Source organism: Musa acuminata, chromosome BXJ2-8 (assembly GCF_036884655.1).
Source record: "Musa acuminata AAA Group cultivar baxijiao chromosome BXJ2-8, Cavendish_Baxijiao_AAA, whole genome shotgun sequence".
NCBI lineage: Eukaryota > Viridiplantae > Streptophyta > Magnoliopsida > Zingiberales > Musaceae > Musa > Musa acuminata.
In genome coordinates this window covers 6,938,788-6,960,044 of record NC_088345.1, presented here as the reverse complement: position 1 = coordinate 6,960,044, position 21,257 = coordinate 6,938,788, and the positions used below count along the sequence as shown (strand labels likewise).

The following is a 21,257-nucleotide window of genomic DNA, read 5'->3' as shown; positions in this document are numbered from 1 at the left end:
GTATTTTAGGATAAATGAGTCATCCATCGGAGTAATTTGGTGTTGATGGTTTTTCTATTTCAAATAACTTCAGAAGTAATATCAAGATGAACATTTCCTAATTTTTTATTCTCTAATTTAAGGATAAGAAAAAAACATAGCCTTAAAATTGCAAGAAAAAGATTTAACCACGAATAAGTCATACTAAACATTCTTAAATGCTGGATGAACAAACCACATGAAACTCGGTCATTTAGGGCTACAGCATCCAAACAAGTGAAGTTAGTTCAGTCGCGGCAAAATTGGTGCCTGCGACGATCTAAAGCTTTCAACATTTTTTATGGTCGAAGGCTACCAAATTGTCATACACAAGTGATGGCATACCAAACTTTGTTGCAGTACTTTTCACATCACAATGGAAACACCTCTTTAAGATTTAGTGGCCACGCGTACAGGCACACTTCATTCCCTCCAGAGAGAGTTACATGTGAATTGAAATATAGTAGATAAATACATCAAATAAATATTCAAAAATCCACAAGATCACAAGTTCATGCCGAGTACTCAAATTAATAACTAAAACATCACAAACTACTATTTGTGCTATTTTATGAGTCCCAACTCATGTCTAACCAATCATGAGTAGAAACCTACTGCCTGGTATTGCTCGGTTAATGAGCCCTAGAGTTACAAACTAAAATCAAGATCAAGCACCATAAATATTTTAAAGGGAAAAAATAATGCAGAAACTTTGGAGCTGACTGGAGCTAATTTTGTTTGCAGCAGACAATAGATGTTATGTAGTTTTTTTTATATTTTGAAGTAGGTAGAATATTTCTTACTGTCTATCAGTTGAGAGGATGGCGGCAGCCTATCACAGTCAACCTGACCTGCTTAAATCGGGTTTGGATAGATATGGTAAAACTGTTAGACCTCATATCACTATTAGTTGGTAAACTTTTGCAGCCAATACATTTGATAAACCAAGAATCTCTTACATAATGGAGAGAAGTATAGAAATTAAAGGGAAAAAAATACCAATTATACTCACTTCAATCACATTTGACGGCACCTGTTGACGTCCCCATCTCAAAGATCATGCCTCTTACAAGCAAATCTCCATGCAACCAAAAACACTCAAGCTGCAGAGAAATGCTTAATGTGTAATAAAAGCTAAAGAATCCTTCGAATACTATTGCACTTTTGTGCAAGCAGAAGGATAATGATGAGAAACACAGTTCCCAGTGTCCAATATCAGCTTTGAAAATCACAAACTCAAAATTGTATAGATAGAATTTCTGTCTGTCAGAACCCATAAGTGACAACTCATTGCTTGATGAGTGTAAGAGGCAGGCCAGAGTGAAAGCCTTAGCAGTAAAAGTCCCAGGTTGCTGTCTGACAAGAATCATGACCAATATTTGTTCAAGACGAACTGAATTTTCAGTCTGAATTATGACCACAATGTTGCAACAGATACAGAAACAAGCCTCTTCTTATATGACAAAGAAGTTACTGAATGATTAAAATTTTGCAATTTAAGACTTCCTGAAACGAATTTTGAGTCCGAATTATGACCACATTGTTGCAACAGATACAGAAACAAGCCTCTTCTTATATGATGAAGTTACTGCATGATTAATATTTTGCAATTTCAACATCACAAAGCTCATTTCCAGACAAAATTCTTGACTCCTCAGAATGATCGACGTTACTAGATACAAGCAACTCCTGGACTATAACCATTTCATTTGAACTTTCCCCTACTTTCTGTGAAGTTGCTTCTATATGTAAACCATTATCATGTCTGCAAGAAATAAACTTCTGATCTTCTGGATCAAAAGACTGCACACAGTAAGGCCCATTTAACAACTCAGTTTTTAAAGCAAATGTGGACTCATCTCTGACACATGGAGAACAATCTTTCTGTTGATCCAAACAATCCTCATCATGAACTACCACTGAGGAACTTTCAGATGTTCCACTATGAAGCTTTTCTTTGGTATCTTGTTCCTCGGTAATAATAGTCTCTGCAATGGGGAATTCCATAGACTGAATCTCATGGACTACAAGACTTTGTGAAAACGGACACACCGGAGCGCTTCTTCCTCGGCATTTATGGCACTTGAATCCAATGAGATTATTAATTTCTTCAAGAGCAAGGCTATAAACATCTCCATGAAACCAATCTGCACAGAACAGTAAGAATTAAAGAAAGGAAAAAGAGAATATGGGAAATATACACAAATTATGAAGAAAAAAAAATGACAGCTTAAGAAGAAAGTTCTATATAGGTATTCCGAAGTATATTGCAGTTTAACATTCACTTACTGAAATACATGTTTGATGGCAAGGGTTAATTAGAATACAATTACATAAAGAAAAAAATTGTGTAACATTGTAGTAAAGCAATTGAATGAAAAACAAGATAGAAAAGCTTTAACCAATTATTCATGAACAGGAATATAACCAGAAGTTACAAGAACAACAAGCAAATTAATAGGATATAAGAGTAAAGTTTACCTTCACAATTTTGGCAACAAACATACATAACTTCTGAATTGTATTCTGTAAGACATAGGCAGCATACTGGTTTCCTAGAACTTCTTCTCAACATTTGAAATGGCAGAACAACATTTGTTTTTCTGAAATGCTTTCCCCGTTCATCATCTGCTTTTCCCGTCCATAGAAGGCCATTCAACCAGAAGGAGTGATGCATAGTTGTTCTTCTTTTCCTCTTATGATAGCCAATGCCTTCCTCACATTTTCTTGATTGAGCTTTTCTAATTTCAACTTGTTTGTGCTTCTTTTTTGGATTTGGCTTCTTTTTATTTTTCACCAAAACACGTTTTCTTTTCTTTGGCATAGCCACTGACTTCTTACCAGAAGATTTTTTCTTCTTTTGCAACATCATTTTCTGCCTTTGAGTTTTAACATTCACAGATTTTTTTGTCTTGCATCTATAGCAAATATACTTGGTACTTATAGCACCTGCAGTTACCCTGAAATGCTTTTGGTGAAAAGAACCTGCAAGGTCAATAGAGTCTCACAATTAGCATGTGACAAAGCAAGTGTAACTACCAATTCATTGTGCTCAATTACTACAGGTGAATATCTGAGAGATAAAAGATTAAATGAAAAACAGAATGTTCTAATGATAAAAAGAAAAAAAAATGTTTATAACATCCATTATAGAGAAAGGTACATCACAAAGTAGAGACAGTTTTATAGGTAGAGTTCAAAGTAATATACTGATCCAAATTCCATAGGTTGCTTTAAAATACACTGTCGGCTTTAGAGAAAGAGGAAATCCAAGTCAGTTATAACAGAGGTCAACACTGAATCTCTACTTGATAGCATCATTCAACAGACACCATTTATCAAAAGAAGATATTAACTTGGTATTTATAAACATAACTAAAAAAAATAAGAAAAGGACTGCAATTTTTTCCTACAAGAAACAATCTAATAACTCAAATATAAGGTGCCTAAATAAATAAATAAACTCAAATATACGACTCCAGAATCAACAAAATGAAATGAACAAACATGGTGAAATTTCTACCTGAAAGATAACAACAAGATGCAAGGTCCCAACCATTTGGGATCAGCCAAAACGACCTTATCCTACCAATGAGCTCATCAAGTTTAATATTAAGGCCTCCTCTACATCTTTTTGCACCACCAATCTTTATTGACTCACCTCATGTAAGAGAAGCTAGTTTCTTACTTTCAATAATTACAACCAAGGTTTAAAATATTGGTTTGCTGCCAATACCGGTTGATGGTTGGGCTAGCATACTATGGATATAGAGCCTCATAGCAATGGGTCGTACAGGAGAGAAAGGACAGAAGGGGAAAGTTGGAGGAGGCATATAAGGAGGTGGAAGAGCAGGAGAAGCCAGAAGTAGAGGTGGAAGCTGAGACGTATCAGTACAAGACAATGATCCAGACAAGGTGGAAGAGGAGATGTACCAGTAGGAACAATGATCCAAATAAGAAGATGACAATCAAGACAAGGGAGGAGGAAAAGCCAGTAACATAGCAAGACACAGGTGGAGGTGGCGACATGGCAGGGCAGATGCAGCGTAATGATACAACTAGGAGGTGGCAGATAATAGAAGAAAGAAGAAAGAAAAAGCACATTAGAGAGAAAAAGAAAGAAAAAGAGAAGAAAAAAAATTATTGACAACTGTTATAAAATAAAAACATGGTTGATAAAGACAATGGGCAGTGAACTTATCTCCTGGTACAGTATGGTACTAATAACTCACCACCCAGTAAGCTTGATATGGTGAACTTGTCAAGTGGTACAGCGCATACTGTAAAGCTAAATAGTTAATATCAGACTGAACTGAGCAAAATCACCCAATCCAAATTCCAGCTGGCTATCCGGCTAGTAAATACTGGCCTATTCCAGTCAGTACGAGCAATACTAAAAACCATGATTACAAGTAGAAATGAAGCTATAACTGGAATACAAGTTTGTTCCATTAGAAAAATAAGGATGTAAATGTAAATTATTAGGTTCTAACTTTCTTAAAATGAAAATGCACACAAAAGACAGTTAACATAATAAAGATAAATTGGACGCCAAACGTGGCAGCAGTTGCCTGGCAACACCAATGATATTTTATAAACTCTACATATATATTAACTTAGCTAACATAAAAATCACATAGTTTACGGCAAAGATTGAAATTCCGTACCGTACCAGAGTTTCGAGCTTCACTCGATATGGTACGGTATTGTGTACCAAGCAGTACACCAGGACGTACCGAGCTATCGCGGACAAAATTATAAACGGGATGTTCGATGTAATGCTTATGTATGTTCGTGTCTTTCGATTTTGTTTATGCTTTGCACAGCATATAAAGGGTTGGCAGTAGGCTTAACAGCCTCATTTTCTTTGGTTTTGGTGGTCATCCTAGGCTTGCAAACAAAGGTTACGTCATGTGGGCACTTATGAGGATTTCGGTCTGTAGTGGACCATTTTGGACCCTTTGTTGTGCGACCGTTCAGAGCTTGTAGAGTATGTTTGTAATTTACATTGGCTATGAAGTGTTTATTGAAATGATTGCTTATAGATCCCGAGTGAGACGCTTTCTCTAACCCGTTTTCTGTTTTGTAGATCCTAAGGGATTATAGGAGGTTTCGAAGAGGCTGACCTTTGTGGACGGAGACACAATGGTACCGCACGACTTAGGCAAAACCAGCTAAGTGCGTGACATATGGTATCAGAGCGGGACAAGTACTCATAGAAACACTTGGCATGCAAACATGGGGGACCTAGCGGGGCTGCGTTGAGAGCAACCAGCACACGTGATCGTTTGGGGAAAAACAGACATGAAGATGTAGGGAAAAGGAGTCGCTCAGAGGAGCGAGCATCTGAGATTAGCATTCAGAGGTATGGCCAACCCTTCGCGCAAGAGGCACCACGAGGACAAGTAAGTTAGGAAGAATACGTAGCGCACAAAGGTTGGGATGGTTGAGTCTGAGCTACGGCTCAACGTTGGCAACCATACTTGATGGTGCTCAAGGCAAGCGAGGCGCTTGGTAAAGGATGAGACCATGCAAGGTGGAAAGGGTTGTTCAACGACCGAAAGAGTTGTACAAAGTTCACAGAGGTGAGAGGAATTGCTAACTCGAAGAATTTGGTACTCATGCAAGGGCTTGTATGTGAACAATGGAGTGTTCCTGGCCATCCCAAGGCGACCGAAACTCGACGCCATGGAGCATTGAAACTTTCTCTTCGGCATGAGAATGATACATCTGTAGGAAGCTGAAGTGTGCAACGAGTTCAACATGTTGCTAGGCCTTGAGGGGTGCAACGGGGGTTGTATAGACGTGGAGTCACAATCTAGCAAATGGGTTTCCGGGAGGAAGAACAATGCACAATTTGTTCAGCAAGGTAGAGTAGTCCAAGGGGATGGTGGTCTCCGAAACTTTCAGAGAGAAGGAATCGAAAAGAGAAATTGCTCCAACGGGACAGATATCTAGGAGGGATAAGTCCCGGCTCTCCAGAGGGAGAACCATGTGCGCAACGAAACGCACATGTTGAGGAGGAGTACCTCAAAACAACTTCACAAAGCTCAACAGACCGAGTGAGCGACGAGGAGTCGTCGTATGATCTCGCTTGAGATAATGCATTGGGGGGATGCATTGCGAGATCAAGTGGGGAAGCGACCCAAGGCAACATAAATGAAGGCACACTTGGAGTCGATATAGAGATCGGACTCAATGGAGGGCTAACCCATGGAATGGTGGGCGTGAGGACCATCATCAACTCAATGCAAATCGAGGAGCGGAGCGACTTGAGTGTAACTTGGCGAAGTACACAAGCCGCATAAAGGGAGCCGACATAGAAGATAGAACATGGAGCGAAGGCACAGAGCTTTCCTTAGACAAAGGTCAAGGATATAAACTCTTGCAGAGGCAAGAGCGGGATCATGTCGTTCCATGGATCCTTCATTCTGATAGAGCGGACTCATCTTGCATGGTGTTAAAGACGAAAGGAGCTTCTGGGTACATGCACCTTATCTCGGAGAAGCATTTGATGGAGGAGACAAAGCGACTCAACTTGCGAGGCGAAATTGGGTTCAGAAGGCCTTAGCACGGGGCAAGAGGATGCGGAGGCAGGTACTCTTGAAGAATATGCCATAATACTGTTATTCAAGTTGCCATAAAGAAGTAGTGCGTAGTGAAGATTGTGCTGGTAGGGGCAAAGGCCCAGGATCCAGACAATGGTACACCAATTTCAGCGAAGTCGATGGACTTCGGGAGCTATTAGGCGACGGACTGTCCTAGAGCGGTGTTTCGTCTAGGTGTGACTCGAGAGCGGGTGGACGAAGGTCGATTGCCAAAGAAGAAAACACAATCGAAGATGGAAGAGGTCCTGTGATGTGTTGGCAGAGGCCACATATGGAGGGATCACAATCCGAGTTCATCCCACAAGGATCAGAATGCAATGGAGATGTCACCAGGAGGCAACATGGTGTAGCGGATCGTGGTGGAACAGTTCGTGGCAATGCGATACACACGAATCGAGTCCCGCGAGGGACAATATCATACGGAGGTATGATCAGGAGCTATTGAGAGCTCCACTTCAATGAACAACACGACGGCAACAAGGGTTATGGATTCAAGGAGTGAAAACTATGGTACCACAGAGGCGAGTCTTCTGTGCGTGCATCAAATTTTGCATCGGATGAAAGCCTTGGTCATCAGCATATAGGGGTTGTGTACCACCGAGGGAAAAGTTCGAATGCAAGTACCAGTGAGTCCCATGGGAGGGACTTGATCATACAGAGGTATGATCGAAGCGGCTGGAGAGTTGAACTGCTCCGAAGCCCATATTCGCTTAAGGGAGCCCGGCAAGTCAAAGGACAAGGCTGAGTAAGCGAATGTTGCTACCAAGGAAGCTAAGGAGAATAGAATCGATGCGAACCCTGCAACATAATGGCAGAGGCCATGCATGGGAGTTGCAATCTGTCTTTCCATCGACCAAGGGGAACTGCTCAGAGAACACAGAGGTGTTGAAGCAGAGCGTCGAAAGGGGCGTGGAAGCGACGACGAGTCCAGAGGGACTTAGCTATCCAAAACCAAGCATCGGTTAGAATGGAGATGGACTCGGAGGAGTGCCATAGAGGCAGATCTACCGATCGCGAAAAAAAGGATGCAGATGCGTGGCGACGGATAGTAGGGCCATGGGTATGGCAGCGCCATGGTACCGCAGAGGCAGGACTTCCGTGAAGTCATCGATCCCTTGCTCTCATAGAGGGAGAGAGCTTGGTCGTGCAAGGGGCCGAAGAGGTGGAGAATGCAGAGGCAAACTCCAAGTACTGAGACAAGGCTGAAGGATAGAGGCTAGGGAACTTCGCAAGACTGGTGTCAACGAACTTCTCATCAAGATAGTCAAAAGTTGAGGACTTCAAGTTGATGTAAGAATGTACGACCAAGGAACGAAGCAAGCAGTACGCGGTGTTGTACCTTTGCTACTCAGCGGAGTAGGCGGCTGGGTTAATGGAGAAGACGGTACAATCCCAGAGGCGACCAAAAATATTAGAGACTTACTCCAAGTTGAGGTGAAAACTTCCTGCATTCCAGAAGTTCGATGGCATTGAGAAGGTGAATCACAGTAGCTAACTCAACGCAAGGAGTGCAAACACTTTAAGTGCTCTAGAAGTGTGAGCAAAGAGCGGGTAAAGGTTAGCAACCAGCTCGATACATAGAGTACAACCCTCGAGGAGGCGGGCGAAATCAAAGTAACATTTGCCTTCTCAACTCTTAAGAGAATGGGCAAAATCGAGTACCCCAATTCTCTTATATATTCAGCAGAGGAGCTCTGCACATGTTCAAAGACCCTTCGAAGAAACCAAATGGAAGACAATAGTTGTCAAATCCTCACCAATGGTGATCAGTGCTTTTGAGAGTAGATTATCCGCTTCATTTCCCAACAGAATGCCAATCGAAAGCGGAAGTTATGCAAACCTATTTGGAAGTGACAACTAAATGAAAAAAGAGTCAATGGGCAAATTTTGCGGAGGAATGACCCAAAAACTTCAAAAGTTTGCGAGGCGATGCTCATTAAAGCTCCAACAGGCATTCACCCAGTTCAAGCGGCATGAGACATTTGAGAGACCGACGCATACTAAGGATAGTCTTTTCCTTCATCTGAAGGATCCACAGGAACCAACGGTGATCAACACAATTCGGCCAACCCCACACTAAAGTCAGAGTCATTGACGAGTTGAAGCAGCATGGCGGATTAAAAGTTCGACTACTCAACAACAACAGCGAAAAGCAGCTGGGGACCAAGAGGTGCATTGCAATTGGAGCAGAAAATTAAAGACTCAACAAAGGCAAGGAATTGTAGCTTCAGCAAGAGCTTCGACAAGGACGTTGAAGGAATAAGTGGTGGAGAATGTCACGGACAAAATTGTAAACGGGATGTTCGATGTAATGTTGATGTATGTCCGTATCTTTCGGTTTTGTTTATGCTTTGCACAACATATAAAGGGCTAGTAGTAGGCTTAGCAGCCCCATTTTCTTTGGTTTTGGTGGTCATCCTAGGCTTGCAAACAAAGGTTGTGTAATGTGGGCACTTATAGGGATTTCGATCTGTAGTGGACCATTTTGGACCCTTTGTTGTGCGACCGTTTGAAGTTTGTAAAGTATGTTTGTAATTTGCATTGGTTATGAAGTGTTTACTGAAATGATTACTTGTATATTTGTATGTTTGTAATTTGCACAGGAACCAACGGTGATCAACACAATTCGGCCAACCCCACACTAAAGTCAGAGTCATTGACGAGTTGAAGCAGCATGACGGATTAAAAGTTCGACTACTCAACAACAGCAGCGAAAAGCAGCTGGGGACCAAGAGGTGCATTGCAATTGGAGCAGAAAATTAAAGACTCAGCAAAGGCGAGGAGTTGTAGCTTCAGCAAGAGCTTCGACAAGGACGTCGAAGGAATAAGTGGTGGAGAATGTCACGGACAAAATTGTAAACGGGATGTTCGATGTAATGTTGATGTATGTCCGTATCTTTCGGTTTTGTTTATGCTTTGCACAGCATATAAAGGGCTAGTAATAGGCTTAGCAGTCCCATTTTCTTTGGTTTTGGTGGTCATCCTAGGCTTGCAAACAAAGGTTGTGTAATGTGGGCACTTATGGGGATTTCGATCTGTAGTGGACCATTTTAGACCCTTTGTTGTGCGACCGTTTAAAGCTTGTAAAGTATGTTTGTAAATTGCATTGGTTATGAAGTGTTTACTGAAATGATTACTTGTGGATCTCGAGTGAGATGGTTTCTCTAACTCGTTTTCTCTTTTGTAGGTCATAAGGGACCATAGGAGGTTTTAGGGAAGCTGACCTTTACGAACGGACAAGTAAGGGTGCTGCACGACTTAGGCAAAACCAGCTAAGTGCATGACAAAGCGGTACACCAGGGTGTACTGAGTGGTACACCTTATTTAAGCATAAAATCCTTTGAAAATATCTGAAAATAAAAAAAAAGTTAGGATTGGGTTTTTCAAGTTAGAAATAAATATAGTACTAGTATAAGTTTAACAAAACCAATATAAATTAGGTAAGAATAATATCACATATTTTTCGGACTTTGAGGAACAGCCTTGTCCAAGGTTTGTATTTCGGTCCATTACGGATTGCTCTTCTGTAAATATTGAATTATCTACAAAAAAATCACTTGAATTGTCAATTCACAAATCGCTACTTTGTAGAGTTTAGGAGAGTATAAATGTGAGAAAAAATGAGTTTGAAGTAGTTTAAAAGAGTGTGAGAGTGAAATAGGGGAGAAGATGAGTTTAAAAACTCATGAGAAAGGCTCCAACGGTCAAAATGACTGTTCGAGCACTGTTACAAATCGGTAATGGTCGAAATCAACCGTTACCGAGCTATGTCGAGCGGTAACGATCGAAATCGACCGTTATCGAGCTGTGACGGGCGGTAACGATCAAAATTTTGATCGTTACCGTCCGGTATACCCCCGTATCATCCGATATGGGGCAACATTGAGCGTTCCACCCTATAGCGAGCGGTCCGCGTACCGGTATGCTATTGGACCGATATGTACTGCCCGGTATTATTCGAAATTAAAAACACCGGTTTACGGTATTGAGTGCTTTTGATACATATGGTCTAATCTTTACCAATTAAGCATATAGGTGCAACAGATTTTGGCTGATTTCTCAACCTCGTTGCTAGACACAGATGGAAATGGTCGAGATAGACAGAAATTGATTGGATCTATTGGAGTTAGCCAATTCCAACAAAATTTTGTCAAATCTCATAAGAAAAAGAAAGGGGGTGTAAGAAGAGATCGATGACTACCAAATGTTGTAGGCACAAGAGAGGAAGGAGAACAAATCAGGAATGACGTTGAGGAAAGATGGAAAAAAAACGAATATAGCCACCAAGCCAAGGAGACATTTCATTGTCGTCAAGTTGACAATCAATTGTTGAACAAGAAAAAGATGAAAAGATAGAGAAAAGGGAATAAAAGGATCACTCCAAATTTTTAAAGGGAATAATCATACATGATAAAAGAGGGATCAATGCTCTAACTAAAGAAAGTCCTTTTACCTGTCTTTGTTTGACCTAGTGATTCACCTCCTTGGTAATTACAGTCACAAGGACAAGCTCTGGGACAATCATTCATTTTAAAATTGGTAGGAAGCTGTGAATCATTTTGTATAACATATGGGCAATAGTTAGCTACTATACTAATATCTTTGTCTAATATAATGGATACTTCTTACATAATATATCTGATCTGTTAGCAGTGCTAGTCCCAATCATTTATGATCAGCTTTATGGAACTTTTCTGGCCCATGGAGCTTTATTGAAGGCAATATCTGTGGTCAAACATATATGTATGTTAAAAACATAAATGTTAAAAACATTTATTGTGGGCAATATCTGTGGTCAAACATATATGTATGTTAAGCTCTAAAATATATAAACTAAAATATAACAGATAAGTTGCATAAACTGTAAACCAAAAAGAAAATGTGTATCAGGAATCAGGAGAAACTTTATACATCAAAATCAAAGACATCAAGATCAACACATACATAATTATTGTAGTGATAAGTATATAAATTATAAATATATGAGTTCATAATACATACCATTGCACAATTGGCAGTTCACAGCTTCCCTGCAATATACAAAAAGCACATATCATAAGTAATAGAATTGACTGCATAGAAGAAAGTTGTGTAGTTTCAGGATAGTAGAAATCAGTGCAGACATCAGCCACTCTTGCAACATACTTAGAACTAGAAGTATTTAAGTTGAATGTTCTTGCAAATAGAAATTTCAGGATTACCAAAATACTATCTATTTGAATATGAAACAAATTCCAATTTCTAAGATTCAAGATAATTTTCTCTTTTTCACCCATAATTCAGTTGGTCCAACCAAAACAATCAACCCTAAGTTCACAACATTTTTTGTAATTTTAATATTTTGAAGCTTTGCCTCACCTCCTAACCTCCAATTTGTACTTTAAGACCTCCAGTCTATGCTGGAAGCAAAAGAGTATGAGCAATAGTGGCATTATCTTGCAGTCCATTACTCATGGAGTCAAGTTTATGGCCTTAGAGTATACTACCCATGAAATTAAAATGTCTGAATTTTTTTATCTTGGATTACATGTTTTCTCAAGATAATGTTGCTCAGAGATATTAACATGCATATCAAAAATTGTTTATGATAACCTTAGGATCCATAAAACCATTTTTCCGTCCCTTTAACTATCATGTGTGGGTGTTTCAAAACTATAACTATAATCTACAACTGATGCAGACCACAACCCACCTCTCACTATAGCAATGATGATCCCTTTAGTAGTAAGAGCCACTAATAAGAGATGACATATATAGTTTGAACTTTTTGGTTATGTATTGTTAAGATGTGTTCTATACTTTTTAAGTATGTGCCCGCTCTAGTACATTTAGGTACTTTAAATTTTCAAGCATGTGCTCGTTCTATTACATGATATTTTGTAGTGTACCTTTAACATGCATATCAAGGACAGCTCCAAGTTGCAAATTAGTTTTTAACAAGAATCATAAAAAATTAACTGTGAAAGGTACACTACAAATATTATAAAAAATTCTTACCTGATTAGCACATTTTTGTTACACTGTCCACAAAGTTTTGCCTCCATCTTTTCTGCTTTAGATATTAGGTAGGAAAGTCCTTTTGATCTTTCAGGCTTCTTTGAACCAAAATCAACTACATCATGGGAAAGCAACTTAGAACCTGTCTTTTTAATGGAGCGGGCCAATTTCTTTGCCTCAAAAGCCTTAATAAGATATAAAGGAACATAATTTTCACCCAACCAAAATTTTTTCCTTTCACTAGAGGGATCTTCATGAATCACGCCATATCTTATAACAGTAGATGGAATGTTCTCCCTTTTACCAAAATCAAGAAGATATCTCACAATGGCTCCCTCTATACTCTTTCTACGGATTATTACCTTCTTGAACAACCTTGCTAAACCCTTGGATTCCTTAATCAACTGAGGAAAAGGTGGAGTCTTACAGAGTTCCAACCACCTAATATTTGAATCAAATTCTTTGGTCTGTGAAAAACAAAACTTAATAAGATCATGGTAAAAATACTAAATAACAATATCATAATATCATATCAAAATTGTCACTTAGACTGTTGGTATTAAAATTTTGCTGCTTACCAGAAAAGCGAGCTGAGCAACAGTTTCTGACATTTCAACTGCAGCTCGCCAGGTGATAAATTTGTTTCTCCTGGCAAACTCCGGAACATCAGGATAAAAGACATTTGATATCTTTTTACATCCAGCTGTACAAATTGTAATTCAAAAGACATTAATAATCTTTAATCCAATTTTCATAAACAAATTTCTAAACGATATTACACAAGTTAACCTTGACGACCACACTTGGAAGTTAATGACCGAGGTAACATTTTCCAATGGAACACCCGACGGGATAGTCGTCCACCTCTCCACCAACAAACATATGATGCAGCAGCAGCTTGGGATATATTAAACTCAGAGCCAGAGGTGGTTCTTTTCCCTTGCTTTCTACTACCACCACAATTTGAAAGTGCATCCATTGAACCAATCAAAATGTGAGATGCTGAACCAACCGTATGAGCAAAATCAACTGGTTTCATCCAATCTGATAACATTGCAACACGCCTCAAATTTGATTCCAACTGCAAAAGACAATTGTTAATAGTTATTCCTCTTGTTACAGCAAAGATAAAAAAAATAAGTTACATTGACGTCTTAACTAGCACCACTGGTAGGCTAGTGGTGCAATGTCAATCAGTACTTACAAGAAGAAGCATATGTTTCAGTGATGCAACATCAGATGCCTTCATAACAGCCTTTCGCCAAAGGCTACTATAGTGTGGATTCTCCCAGGGACCAGATAAAAGGCCATTCAGATGATCTTCTATTGACAATATATCATGCATGACAGAGACAATGTGACTTTTCTTTTTCTTTTCAGAGTCAAGACCTACAGCATCTGATTTCATATCTTCAATATGCTTGTCATTAACTACAAATGCACAATCACTGCTGCTGGATGTTTTACAGGAATGACACCAACCACACTTCTCTTTTTGTATATCTAAAGATTGTTGCAGGAAGCTATAAGAACTAAGTTTTGGACATCTTTTTAAAATTGCCTTCAGCTGGGCCACCACCATGTCCTCATCTGACTTCTTGGGTTCCTTGTTGTTGCTCTCGGATGATTTAATCATCAAGTCCTCAGCTACAGATGAAGCTACTCGACCAAAAATATAATAGTTAATGTAACCACAGGGATCAGACTGTAGTTTACATGTCTCAGCCTTCTTTTGTTGCTCGGATATGAATGATGTGCCACCCAAATCAGTAATTGCAAAGTGTTTACTGTTGTCAGTAGATATATCAACAGGTGTAACAGAGATAACTTCATCTACAGGATTATCAGTAGCAATGGAACAACTATCCGTAGTTTGCTGAGTTGATTGAAGATAGTTCACAGCATGAGCCAACTGCTCTGCAGGCTCTGAAGATACAAACAACAGCGACATCCCAGAGGCATGATCTAAGCTTACCAGATTTGTCTGGCTCAAATCTGATGCATTTGCACTGATAGGGTCACTATGTTCAGAATTAGTACAATTATCGTTTGAATTCTTAACAATATCATCATTGACAACATTTGGATCTGAAGATAATAAGTTCAGTTGAGAATCTAAAGCCTCATTCCTGTTGATAATTTCATGGCATGATTGGCTAATGGAACTACAGCTATCCAAAGAAATTCCCCATTGTGCAGAGATTGTGTTTACGATTGCAGTATAAGAAGCATGAGACGATTTCAAAACTCTGATAAGAATTTCTAGATCATCTTTATTGTAAAAATGAGATGAAGAAACACTCTCACATGAATCAGATCTGCAGATCCAACATAGACAATTTTTTAGAATTTGTTGATCAGCAAAAAGTTGTGCATACTCATCACAAAAGAGTTATTTGAGTATTGTGGGAAAACTTACCAGGCAAACTCAGTTCATGAAGCTAAAAATAGGAAATAAGAAAGAAAATAAAGAAAATATGAGATTCATAGAAATAGTTACATATTTGATTACAATGTCCACGTCCTTAGTAGCTTAAATCACATCAAATACAGAATTGATCCATAAGCCCCATATATTTTAAAAATTGAGACTAACATGAGGTGTCATAATCCATATTCAAACTGAACGAGTACAAGTCTACAAGATCAGACTTGATAGACATAATACAACGTATATACATATGTATTCATCGACACCAACATGGCACAGTCAACAAAGTATACTTCTGTAAGGATTGAGCCTTAAATCTTTATGTTAAGATAGTTTAAATTCCATCATAGAAAAGGTCTTAACAACGAATTGGGTTGTTTGGTACGAGTAATTCTTTCAATAAACATTTTTATATAATTGTGATTTTAAAGAATACAAATAGTTTATTTTTTATAAGAATCATCTAAATTAATATCAACAGTTTATATTATATAATTATATGGCCTACATAGTACTTTAACAGACCAATTTCCTGGCAACCTGAAGTTTAATGTCTAATTCAGAAGTGCCAAACTGATAATTCTGGGTTTGTCAGCCTTGAAATAATTTAATGAACTTTTGGATTGGGAAATCAATTGACTATCTATGTACAAAATTACTAAGCTATACCCCCTTCTGATGAAGGCCTAAATTCTCCAAGGACAATAGTGGCTCTTATTCATTTAATCAGACATTTTATGCACTTACTGCATAAACTGAATTCACACAACAAATAAAAGCACAAGATTGATCCTACTATAATAGACAAATCATACCTAGAACATCATCATCCATAAAAGAAAAAGAGTGGAGAAAATTTTGCACCAATTTTCAAGATAGACATTGACAACCATGGCATTTCCAGATAATCCAAATTCTTTACTGAAAATAACTTAAGAGAATTCTATAAAATTATTAATAATACAAAACATAACTTTACAAAAACTACATAAGAACACTCCTCAGCAGCAATTCATTCCCAAGTACAGAACAGGTATATATATTTTTATGATTTAAGTAAACAATATTTCTGCTAAGGTAGTGACGGTATTGCAAATTGCAATTTCTGTGAGCAGTTTTCAACTAGGGTTATAAATGATTTGAAGCAAGGTCAATCCACATCTGATCCAACTCATACAATAACCAATCCAATCTGGTTATCCAATCAGATTGGATAACTCCATGGATCAGCCTGAGGTTGATCCATGTCCAAATTAGATCTTCAAACTGGTTATCCAATCCAATCAGAAGGGTCAACCTAGCCGACAATGAGCTTGACAAATAGAAAATGATGAGAGTATGCAAGGGTAAAGAGACTGGAGAATTAGGGAGAGAGAACCAAAGAGGAGGTTGTTGGTGGTTCGCACTCATCATAAGAGGGTAAGGGAAAGTGAGGGATAGATAGAAGAGGCAGAGGCACAAAGAGTTGAAGAGAGAGAAAGAACCAGCAAGAAGAAAGACTGCGAGGAATAAAATAAGGAAGAGAAAATGACAAAATGGTCAAAAGCTTTTATTAAAGTCAACAAATAAATACAACTTCTTAGTGTCAGGAAAAGCTGGTGCAAGAAAACCTTTAAATTTTATGGCAGGGACACTGGCTAACGCAATAAACTCACTGCTCAGATGCTCTTAGCATAGCATGAAACTTAATGTTGATAATATACCAGCAGAATAGGGGATGAGTATTAGTACCTCAGATTTGAGGTCAAATATATTCCAAGTCTAATGTAAAGATCAAATTGAGTCCAAGATCAAGGTTTTTATTTTTCTATATTTTCCGTATTTCCCTGGTTTTTCTACATTTATTTTGTAATTTCATTAAGATCATTTTTAAACATGTTTATTAATGCAATTTATATTAGTGGACTAATGTTGATGAGGTTCATGTGAATTAAGATTTAGGGCATCAAGAGGACCTTTCCTTAGTACAAGAGGATAGACTTCAGACAAGGGGCAATACGAGCATGAATCTTACTGGCTTATTGTAGTTTAATTGAGTCAAATTTCAAATTTGTTTGGTTAGAATTAGGTTTGCATGTAGTCACAAATTAGATTCTTGTTCTAGCGGTTACAAGTCCTAGCAGATAAGAAAAGAAACAACCATTTAATTGAGGGGAAAAAGACATTTAAAGAAGTCTTCAGCTTGAGAGAGAACAATTGGATCAGCAAGTGAAGTTTTCTTCTTACCGAATATGCCCAAATGAGCAGATATGATATGTAATTAAGCCAGATAAAGAACTAACACATGGACCTATGGTCCATAAAAATATCTAAAAGAACTATATCAAAGTATTATAGATAGAATTTATAATATGCGAAATAAGGTAAAGAAACATATTAACAAAAAAGATATGAACAAGCAAGCTTTGCCGAAAACATACACCAAAAGATAGCCACAACTGCTAAAATATAGGCGTCCATGAGGATCGATACCCAAAGCCTCTGCTCCTCGTGAAGTCTTTGACAACTTTGTCAATCCATCACGTTTGTCCATCAAGCACTCAGGACAGTACCAATCACCTTCAGGCAAAAGATCTTTAGCAACTCCAACACATCTAGAATGAAATGCAGCAGGACAGCCATCGCAGCATATCAAGCTACCATCCATCCCGCAGAGACAACAGTCATCACTGTTTCCATCAGCAGTTTCTTCAGGCATCTCCTGGACCAAAGAGGCCTCCAAACCAGTTATAGCTAATCCGATCCTATTCTTATAAACATTGTTATAGGCATCCACATTAATTTCACAGTCAGTCAACCTTATATTGAGTTCTGATCTCATGCCATCGACTTCCATAACATCATCACACAAGCAGCGAAGCATCTCAAGCTTTACACTAGCTGGCTGCATGTAATACTCTGCAGCCATAATATTTGGATGTGTAAGCTTGACAAGAGATTTCATTGTTGAACCATGAATTAGTGAGTATCCAGCAAGATATACAGGCCAGGTAACCAAGTCCAATAGCTCCCAATTTAGAGTCCTGAAAAGAGAAGCAGGTTGTGATCACTATTTAAACCACTAAACAAAATTAAAATGATCAAACAATCTACTAATACATTTCAAAGGTATAAGTTGTAAGCAAATATAAGAAAGTACCTAAGGGAATCAGTAGCTGGCTGATATCCTTCTTCAGAAAGGAGCTCCAAGTGTTGCTTCAATGTTTGTAAGATTGAAAAATGTATATGATCAATCAAAGAATTAGGATATTCACACCTTAGAGCTGACAAAAACATTGGTAGACTGAACGGACTCAAGAATAAAACCCTGCTGAAGGACCTCAAAAGAGTGTAAACAGAAAAGAAATCAAGAATGGGCAGACCATTCAAATCCAAGTCACTAGAAGATGGTGGCAGTTCTGGCTTGGAATCCTCAGGAACCATATGATGATCTTTCTCGTCCAACAGACAATTTTGAAATTCTGACTCGCTCTTTAAGATGTGGCTGTGAAGAGGATCCGAAGGACATAATGCTGCAGCACTTGCTCGACGAGCACTCCTTCTCAAAGGCATATCTTGCAGAGAGTATATTTTTCCAGATAGTCTTCGCCTCTTTTGAGGGCCACCTTCATCCTTTTCCACAAAACATGTAGTGTCACATCTTTGATTTTCCAAATACACGCCATCAAGTACACAGTCTTCAGATTTTGCTTCTTTTACTTTTATTTGTTCACTTCCTTTCTGATAGGCATTCCCCGTGTTATGTTCCGATAATTTCCCAACTCCTATACTAGACTCATCAGCATCACCAAGATCACTTTCTGCCTCCAGCTTCTCCGCCTGAGGGGTTTCCACCAATCCCTCAGAGGAAGCATTTCCGCTAATTTCCTCCTTTGGATAACCGTCGTTCCCGGTAATTTCTGCAGGTACTCTCACAATACCATTTTCCTTCAAGATCCCTTCATACCCCCCACCATTGAGCTCTGAAACTTCACCTTTCCCGCCACTACCCGGAAAAAGTCCATTTTGCTCGGACAATTCCCCGTCCTCCCCAATTAAACTCACACCTACAACCTTACCGCTTCCGAGATCAACGTCCTCGGGAAGATCCAGCTCGCCACTCGTCCGCTTCTTCGACCACCTGCTCCTATTGTTATTCTGATTTTGCCCCATCGGTGACGCCTCCTCGCCCATTTCCATTAGCATCGAAGCGATCTCGCCATAATCCACCTCCTCGGAGTCCCCATCCTCGTAGAGCACCTTGAAGTAGCCCGCGGATGGATCGTACGACTTCACGACGCCAGAGAAGGTCCCGAACCCGGGAAATATCTTCTTCACCGTCCTCCCAACCAATTCCATTTCCGGAATTAGGGTTTCGATCCGCCTCAAGAACTCCAGGCAATCAAACGCGGAGGAAGAAAACCCATAGATCAGAGTCGAGGGACGTCAGAGACGACGGGAGGTGCCCAAGTGTCGCCTTTAATTGATCGATCGTCTCCTTCCCAATAGAAATGGGGGCAAATTGGGAGGGAGCAGCTCACTGCTGCAACAAAAGAAAGGTAAAATCGCATGCATCTTCCTCCAAAGTTAATTATTTGCATATTCACTCCTCTAAATCAAGTTTAGCATCTACATCCCTACAAAACTCTAAAATTTTGTATTGTACCCTTGAATAATATTTAACTTAATTATTAATTAAAATATTAACAAAAGTTCTACATAAATGATTTAAATATTTGGAAGAATTTATATGTGAAGTCCAAATTTTACAGAAATATATATTTGTAGTATTAAAACTTAGAAGGACAAATACGCTATTCCAATATCTTTGAGAGGATAGATGCGTAATATCACAAAACATTAAAAAAAAAAGTCAAGATCTCTCAACTGTTCAAATCCCTATTCGCTGTCCCTCGGGAACGTTTTAAATTAACGTAGTCCCATGGTGCAAATGAGGCCGTGCGTAAAATGAACGGATGTGATTTGGTGATGGAATGATGCGGCGGGATCGTTTACCATTTGTCGGAATATTACTGGAGGTATTGGTTAAGGTTTGTGAGAGGGTGGAGAATGGCAATTAAGAGAGTATTTACTACAAGGGTTAAATTAAGTTAATTTGAGGATTGTGAATGCTTAGTTTGGGAGTTAACGTTTGATGGAGTCTAATCTATGGTTGGAGAACTAATATTAAGATATCTTTCAATTAGTCGTTTGAAACGACTGAAGGAGTGAGCTAATGGAATTTATCTCCAAATACTTTTCTTTTAATGATTAATTATTTAAGGGTCATCATGATATATCGAAGAAGGCAATCTAAAGTGAGAAATAATCATACACATTTTAATGATTTAGATAGGTAAAAGGAATATTTAGAGCAAAAGATCAAGCAGAAGATTAATTATATTGGTGGAAGTAAGATTGATTCCTTCTTGTTAAGTGGGTTTTAATTGGTTTTGATTGGTCAACGAATTATGTAACATGTATTATCTAAACTTAAAATGTGATGCATATTAAATTGATTTAACTAAAAATAAATAAGATAATGCTATAAATACAGGCCCGTTGGAACTATTTGAGGTTCCTCAAGAAGGTTTATTAGAGTCAAAAATAACAAAAATCCACATATGTTTTGTTACCGCAAAGAATTTGGGGTTTAAAGGCTTTAAAGAAACTATTATAAATTGATAGTCTCAAGTCAACATATAGATCACACTTTGACTCTTTGATAGTCTCGTCGCTGTTGACGAACTCCATTAGGAGTCTCTATTCACTTTACATGTAACATTAACTGTGACTCTTATCAAATAGTTATTGTGCCTTGAAATTTTGATGTTTTCATTTGACTAAGTTAGAAGGAATTTTCTTTTTCTTTTTTAAATCCTATATCAGTCATTTTGAAATTAAAGTTTGAGTGGCATAAAATAATATTTTTAATATTTAAATATATTATTATACATTTTAATATTTAAATATATTATTATATGTTATGTATGCCCTTATCAATCATTTTAATAGTGGTTTTGAGCTTTTGTATAATTATATATTTATGTTTATATTTTTGTCATTTTTTACTTATCTAATATTTATAACAAACTAAGGATGAAAATTATATTTATTGCTTGATTGTTTGAGAGATCATAATTCATCTATTCTTTCTAAGAATGCCTCCCTACACTTGAAGGGAATAATCTCAAGAGGAATCTCTTCAACATTGGAAAAAATTA

The 21,257-nt window shown here is 38.3% G+C and overlaps 1 protein-coding gene across 1 annotated transcript; it reads right to left on the bottom strand.

Moving 5' to 3' along the window:
- Positions 1-924: 924 nt before the first annotated feature.
- On the bottom strand, positions 925-19,597 carry LOC135618958 (DDT domain-containing protein PTM-like). The gene is made up of 9 exons (XM_065120457.1): positions 18,194-19,597; positions 17,475-18,077; positions 13,828-14,941; positions 13,413-13,704; positions 13,202-13,326; positions 12,624-13,090; positions 11,628-11,656; positions 2,500-3,003; positions 925-2,165 (listed from the first exon to the last, which is right to left on the bottom strand). Exons 1-9 carry the CDS (start codon positions 19,390-19,392, stop codon positions 1,615-1,617), a joined length of 4,884 nt encoding a protein of 1,627 aa, XP_064976529.1. The 5' UTR covers positions 19,393-19,597; the 3' UTR covers positions 925-1,614.
- Positions 19,598-21,257: the final 1,660 nt, after the last annotated feature.